We start from the raw sequence: 7,187 nt of genomic DNA, 5'->3' as shown, positions 1-7,187 counted from the left end.
ATTTATTTTTTGAATATTACCGCAATTTCTTCAAAGATTTCAAATATCCAAAATGATTCGACTTCCAGGCAGAAGTATTATTTGTTAATATTTAATTGTAGCTTATGAATAAAAAGCTACAACTCCCACATGAGAAGCGGTTTGAAATGAAAAGGCACTTTATGATTCTTTCGATATACATTAATGTATTTAGAGTTAATATATAACCACAGTTATCGCTCAGTAATTATCATTTAAATAATGGCATTCATAATGCTAAAATTAAACTACAGATGTTTTAAAATGTACTCGAATCGTTGTTGGATCGCATGCATATAGGCGGATGCAGAGATCGACAACAGAATTTGTGATATTTCTAGGACTTAGAGACTAGTCTAATTTTATAATCCTATATAGCTGCCTTTGCTAATCATTCTCTACTCCTACCATATTACATATATGTTCGCTCTTTTTCTCGAAAGACCACACTGTGTTCTTCATACCGGAAAAACTACACCCTAAACTTAAAATACTATTTACACTTGGTGGTCTGATCCAGCAGCTTTTTCCACAAATCGAATTGTTCGTTCGACTTGATCATGTGCACGCTGATTGCGTTTCGGATGTTGCACGGGTTGAATGAGATGCGTCGGTTGACGAACTCGTTCGCCTGCACCCGCTTAACATTAAGGCTCTTGGCTACTATGCCCGTGGTGAACACGTCCTCCAGCTTCAGATAAACGGTCTTCAGCGATCGCACGTAGAGTTCGTGCACAATGTCGCCGGTGAGTACGTAGGCGGGACCAGTGGTGAAGGACGGGAACACTCCCGCCGCAAACTGGTCGACGGACACATAGTATTTGGATTTCTTATTGCGAATCGGTTTCCACTTCTTCGCCAAGCGACCGTATATGGTACGCTTGTCCTTGTGCTTGTCCAGGAAGGTCAGCAGCTTGGGCACATTGATGAACATGTCGTCGTCCGTCTTGAGAATGTACTTTGCCTTTGGGCAATGTACATCTGCCCATTCCAGCGTCGATATTGTCTTGAGGGTGAGGTTGTTGTACGAGTCTATGAAGTTTCCTCGTATCAGATCCCCATAGATGAAGTTCTCCTGGGTAAGCGCTTTGTTTATGGTGTCATTGGTGCCACGTCCTAGGACAAATGCCATGCCCACGTCCCTTCTCGTTCCGTAATGCATCCAAGTCTGCCGAATAGACATGCGGGCTGCATCATGAGACATCGCTGAGCTAATAAGAACCAGGAGCTTAATAAACTCTCCGCCTTTCGGACATATGCGCTCCGCATCGATCTCCTCATCCACGTGGCCTGGCTCGTAGAGTGTCTCGGTGGCCACTCCCTTCGAAGGATCCACAGGAGCACTTGGCACCACGCTCTTGGCTTTCGTTGTTTTCACAGGTGGCACTGGCGGTTTTGCTGATTTTGACAGCGGGACTGCCGACTCTTTCTTAGCTTCCTTAATTTCCTGTATCACCTTGGATTCCGGTTCTTGCTTTTCGGACTCAACGCCCGAGACTTCCAGTTTACCGTCCACTGCGTTGAGTTGTGCCATATCCGATGGATTGCCTTTATTTAGAAAGAGAAACCACACCATTAATTGAAATGCAAACAAACACTCAAGCGAATTCTAGTCCGTCCCATAAACATCTGTTCGACAGTAATCCAATAGTATGAAACAATATGTCATGTTTACAGCGCTTTCATAATGAAACACGAAACCTGGCCAAATAAGCGGACTGCACATTTCATTCTCCATTGCCGTGGAGTTATACAAATGGGTGCGCCGCCATCGGGTCTTTGTCTAAGCAAATGTTTTTCTTCGGAGTGGTTTTACATCAATAAAACAAAACAACTAAGGCAAATTGATACGCAAGTTGAAATAGGGTAAACAAAAGGAGGATCAATTTGAAGGAGAAACAAAACTAAACTGTTCATCGATCTAGTTGCGAATGTTGTACCTGGATTAATGGGTCTCACAGGAATACCGCCCTATTAGTAATAGTGTAATAATTACCCGTGCTACTGTTCGAAGTGATGTTCTTCAGTATCCTATCGGCGTTCTCAATAAACTTTTGCAAATTGGAAGTGGGTATGAGGAGGTCGGCATCGGAAAGGCCTGGCTGCACCTGTGACTGTGACTGGGGCAGTTGTTGTTGTGGTGACTGGGCGGGAATCGATTGTTTAACAGCCAACGTGTCTGCAGAGCTGTTGTTGTTGGTGCTACTGTTGATGTTGCCTGTGGAACAAACATTATTAGCTTAATTAGCGCATAAGCCTTAAGCGCACCCACTCACCTGTGATGCCATCAACACTCTGGCCATACTGCTGCTCCTCCAGCAGCTCATCCGCCATGACATTGGGCGTTTGGTCAGGGCCACCAACCTGGGGACTGGCGCCCGCGGAGCCACCGTCGAGCAGAGCATCCTCGTCGATGGTGGGCAGCCGGTGCTGCGGATGCTTCTTGTGTATCTCCGCCTGTTGCGGCGGTGATTGTTGCGAGTGTCTGCTGGATACGCTTTGCTGCTTAGACGAACTTTCACCGGGCTGCGAATTGTACTCCTTATCCGTGCTATTGACTGGCGGCACTTGGTCCATCGGCTGTCGCCCAGGATGACCGCCAATCAGCTGCTGTGGCGGTGATGCCGCGGGGTGCACATGGTTCGCTGTGAGGGTGCTCGTCGTTGAGTACGAGGCGTAGATGAAAATGGTGAGGATCACCACGATTAGGACTAAAAAGAAGCGTAGCATGCGCGTGTTGTGAAGATTGGCCACAGCCGCCATGGTGGCACTTGTTAAATCTCTCAAATCTCCGTCAGTCTAGGTCTCAGTTTCAGTCTGGACTCCGCTTCTCGTCTTCAATTTGTGAGTATTTTGATAACGATCCCTCACGCTTGCAATTCCGACGACGAATGCGATGGAACTGCAATGAGAACACAACGGAAATAAAGGTAAACAACTGATTCAGCTGATTCAACTATAAAAATATGAACGCATATTAAGATATAGAAGGAGAGAGGTGCTTCTGTCCAGCGATTAGATCATTATTTCCGCAATAATAAAACAACAATAATAAAGGCAGTAACATTCGTTCAAAACATTTAAGTGTATAATTAAATCGTAAATATTTTCTTATCCAATATAGAATGGTATTTCAAAGTCGAGCATGGCCAAATACTCGGTTTTGTTGCTTTTCTTACCATTGGCGAGGAATAATGCAAATATTTGTGTAGAGAGTGAACTAGTTGGAGTTCACTACCCAGGAAGATAGCGCTCTTGTGTACTTTAAGAATCGTTTACAAAAGAACACTTAAACGTAATTAAAGTTTTGTTTCAGTCTTTTTTTTGCACAATATTTTTGAAAACTATAGTAAACTACTATAGTAGTATGCTTGGTTTTGAACTGAAAATCTGAAGAGCCAGCTGAGTGAGCGTGCGAATATATTTTTTTAGAAAACACGATCGAAGGGCTTGGCTGTTTTGTATGGTAATGGGAGTGACGAACTGAAAAGCAATTGGGAAGTTTCCGTGGGCTAATGAATTGCCAGAAAGAGGAGAACACACGCACAGCATCCAGAATCGTCACGACATCGCCATCGGCTGTGTCTCTACTTTGCATGCGCTCGAACAAGTCAACAACAGTCTTGACCCTATTCCGCGAATGAAGAGAACCCCAACGGAGGCCGAACAGAGCTCCAAGCACCGGACAGACCCATGCTCCATGCTCCAGGTGGCAGGGAACAAACCACTTGAGTCGCGTTCCATGGCCGGCTGGTCGATAAGATTTCTTATCGTTCGATCCCATCTGGGTATTTCGGGGCTTTCTCAGAAATCCAGTAGTCTTTATATGTATATCTATAGATTTATTGGGCATTTGCTCTGGGGCGCCATAAAAATAGTTGAGGTAGTTTGCGACAGCTCGATATAAAAATCAATACAACAGCAGGACTCAGAACCTCGTAACTCTTCTAACAACTTTCGATTTGGCCCCGAACCGTCTTGAATAGTCAATGAAAATCCCCATGCGTCACTGTGGGTAAGTGTGCTACCTTAATTGTTTGTCGATAAGCCAGTTCCTATCAATCTTATAACACAAATCTTATCTGCTTGTCTAGCGGAGAATGTTAAGTCATATATGTATCTGACTCAAATACCTCATGTTTATTTATTTGCACACAATGTTTGTTGGATAATTAATTCTTTACTTAAAGCCAAAAATTAAATAAGTGTAATCATAAGTGTAATGAAGATAGTCGTCTTCTTTTTATTATTATTATTATTATTAGTTTACACGTGTCTAGCTATCAAATAACTGCCATGAAATGACGATAGAAACATTTTTGCCAAAACACCACTTATCTTACTTGCTACCTTTTACCTATGATTAAAAATCGTTTTGATTTCAAACAATTAAGAAGTTTTTGAAACTTATCTTATCTTTGCGGAGGTGAAGGAACACCTTAAGTCGCAATTCGGCAAGGTAAAACCCAATCGAATTAATGTTTTGTATGCTTTTTTCCCTTTTATAGAATGCGAACTTCTAAAAAGATGCATTTAATAAAAGATATAAATTGCAAGAGAAGCATTTTCGTTATCGCCTGACCAAGTTAAATGCAAAGCTGATAAGACAATGGCTAAGTTCTAATAATTTTGGCTTATCAATTAATTATTATCACTACAAATTTACTGCCCCACAACATTTATTATTTCTTTATTGCGATAATGCTATACTGAACGGCGTACACTGACATTTAATTAAAATAGTTTCGCCAAATATTTGGTCAACTAATGCACGTTTATCAGTCAAATGGGCTGATCAACTTCATCGATGTGGTCTGGCTTGGTCAACAGTCAGCCGGGAACCGGAAAGAATAGCCACGAGTACGAGCACAATGGAATTTTTTTTGGGGGGCTAAATCCGACAATGTCGTATCGTGTTTATGGCTTATCGTGAAGCTGAACGAACAGACACACACATAGTACAGCAAAATTCTATTTCCATTTGGATCCGCAGCGTGACGTGCAGCGCATTGATAAGAGATAACCCTTTGTTTTTCCATCAAGAGTGAAAGTGTGGCTTATCTTGTGCGATGAGATGAATCACTCACTATGCATTGGTTAATTACAGTTTGTAAATCGCTGTATATGCATCTTACTTTGAATTTCTGCAATAATCGCGACTCGTTTCTTATCAGACTTTCATTTCCCTTGCGGGATATAAGCTTAAAACATATGTTAAATATGCTATGAACTAAAGGTTCCCTTCTAGCAACTTTTTATCAGCACAAACTTTGTATTCTCTTCATAATTAAATCTATAAACAGTAACAAATTTAATGTTCTTCATGGATTTCTAACCAGTTCCCATAACTCACTAGGCATATAATTGTTAAATTTAAAGAACTTTGACTGTAATTGTTCCACATGTTTTAGCAGTTGCTTTTAGTGCCTTGTAATTGTGTGCGAAATTACCAAAGAGCCGTGAAATTTGACGAGAGCGCGTAATTTGATGAAGTGTAACTCGGATTCAGCGGAAAAAGTTGGAGGCTTCGCGAGGCGAGTGGTGAGCGGAAGTGGATCCAAGCTTCCAATCCGGCTGGCGGTCGGTTATATATTTTTTTATTTTTTTCGTGGCCCCACTCCGACTCTGCTAATAAGTACAATGAACCGCAGATAATCGCCGGTTGGACGGCAAACGGGTTTTCGGGCGTCTCGAAACTATCTTCATCTCCAACGGCCCACTATCAATCACAGTTTGGACCAGGAAGATTCAGCTGGACTCCGGATCGTGCTAATGAAAGTCTTCAAAATAAATGGCAACGAAGTGCCTGCAGAGTCGTATAAATTTCAACTAAAATCTGCATTCCCACTTGTTGGAAGTTAAGAGCCCTGTTTTATTTGTTTTTAAAACACCGAGTTCACTTAATCACATAGATGTGGTTCTTAAGTTGCATAGTGCTTTAACTTTTCCTCAAATCATTTTAAATGCAAATTGAAGTAGGGAAATAAAAATGGTTCTTCAAATGCATTTTTTGTGCTCTTAACAAGCAGAACTTACAAAGGAATTAATGAGAAAGCGGAAACCTTCTATTCGTTGATAAGAAAGTTTTTGGAACGCACTTCTGGGACTCTATAGGATATTATAGAACTTCGAGAAATTAACGATAATGAGAGGATAATAATTCGATTTCTTGTGAACGTTTGCTTAGAAATCGAGCATTATTGGAGTCCAAGCCAGTGATACGAGTAATACCACATCGACGTGGAGGTTAGGTGGCGTTAATGAAACCTCCACTTGACTTGGGCTCGCTGGTGGTGCAATGTCCGGCCGTGGAGTTTGGAAATGTGCGCTCGTCGGTTGCTTAAGCAGACGTAAATGTGTGTTAATAAAATAACAGAAAAAAACAACGAAACAAAAACCCTAGGCAACGCATCGTCATCGTTGCGTCGCCGAGTCTCGTTGCCCATCCGAAATCTTGGAATCTCCGGGCAGCCAGACTCACTCATTATAAACTTACCTCCCAGTGCGGTTTAGCTGCGTCTCTCTTCCTCGTTCGCTGGAATCTGAGATGGTGCTATTGTTGGACCAGGGTCAAGCATAATTACTTGCTTGCCTGCTTAATTTTAGTGCTTATTTAACGTTAATAAATATGCCTTTTGTTGACAATTAGCGATGATGAATTGCTATCGTTGTTGTTGTTGTGGTTACTCTTCTGTTATCCTAATGTTTGTTGTTGCTGCTGTTTTTGGGCCCCAGGCGCCACCACGGAAATCGTGTGCCTTGGGGAATTTTTTTCTATCTGGTTATAGTTTTGCGCGTATTTCGGCATTAATCGATTTTAATAACGCCAGCCCGTTTCATTAGTCATGCGGGGCATGTTTTATAAATAAATAAGCATTAACACCTTGGCAAACGAAGCGATTTGTTGTTGTTGCTGCGAAGCAGAGATTTTGATTTAATTTCGCGTTGCCCTCGATTTTTTCGGGAGTTTTTCGCTTGCAATCTCCTGATGAAACGCGGCTTTTTAACACTTTTAGGGCTTTGCACAATTCGCTGCGTTACAGCGGCCGCAAATATTCCAATTTTTTCCTCCTTTTTTGTGGGAACACCATTACTCCCACTTCCGAAAACCAAACCGATTTTGTTCGCGATTAGCTCAACATTAGTGATGTAAAGAAACATCGATAAGT

General features: G+C 41.9%; 1 protein-coding gene across 1 annotated transcript; it reads right to left on the bottom strand.

Annotated features, from left to right (window-relative positions):
* Window positions 1-162: 162 nt before the first annotated feature.
* Window positions 163-7,163, bottom strand: LOC117151030 (beta-1,3-galactosyltransferase 2). Its single transcript, XM_033318244.1, has 4 exons — window positions 6,515-7,163; window positions 2,295-2,920; window positions 2,015-2,236; window positions 163-1,566 (listed from the first exon to the last, which is right to left on the bottom strand). The coding sequence occupies exons 2-4, from the start codon at window positions 2,779-2,781 to the stop codon at window positions 512-514; spliced, it is 1,764 nt and encodes a 587-aa protein (XP_033174135.1). The 5' UTR covers window positions 2,782-2,920; window positions 6,515-7,163; the 3' UTR covers window positions 163-511.
* Between the last annotated feature and the right edge of the window lie 24 nt (window positions 7,164-7,187).

Source organism: Drosophila mauritiana, chromosome 2L, assembly GCF_004382145.1.
Source record: "Drosophila mauritiana strain mau12 chromosome 2L, ASM438214v1, whole genome shotgun sequence".
Taxonomy (NCBI): Eukaryota; Metazoa; Arthropoda; class Insecta; order Diptera; family Drosophilidae; genus Drosophila; species Drosophila mauritiana.
The sequence above is the reverse complement of the archived record's forward strand: the minus strand, read 5'-3'. Positions and strand labels throughout refer to the sequence as shown.

What these genes read in the sequence shown, in the direction of transcription:
- LOC117151030 (XM_033318244.1), bottom strand. Translation starts at nt 2,781, where the DNA reads ATGGCGGCTGTGGCCAATCTTCACAACACGCGCATGCTACGCTTCTTT. An exon ending in GAGTGTTGATGGCATCACAG is followed by an intron (nt 2,237 to 2,294) that starts GTGAGTGGGTGC and finishes TTTGTTCCACAG; the next exon opens with GCAACATCAACAGTAGCACC. An exon ending in CACTTCGAACAGTAGCACGG is followed by an intron (nt 1,567 to 2,014) that starts GTAATTATTACA and finishes TTCTAAATAAAG; the next exon opens with GCAATCCATCGGATATGGCA.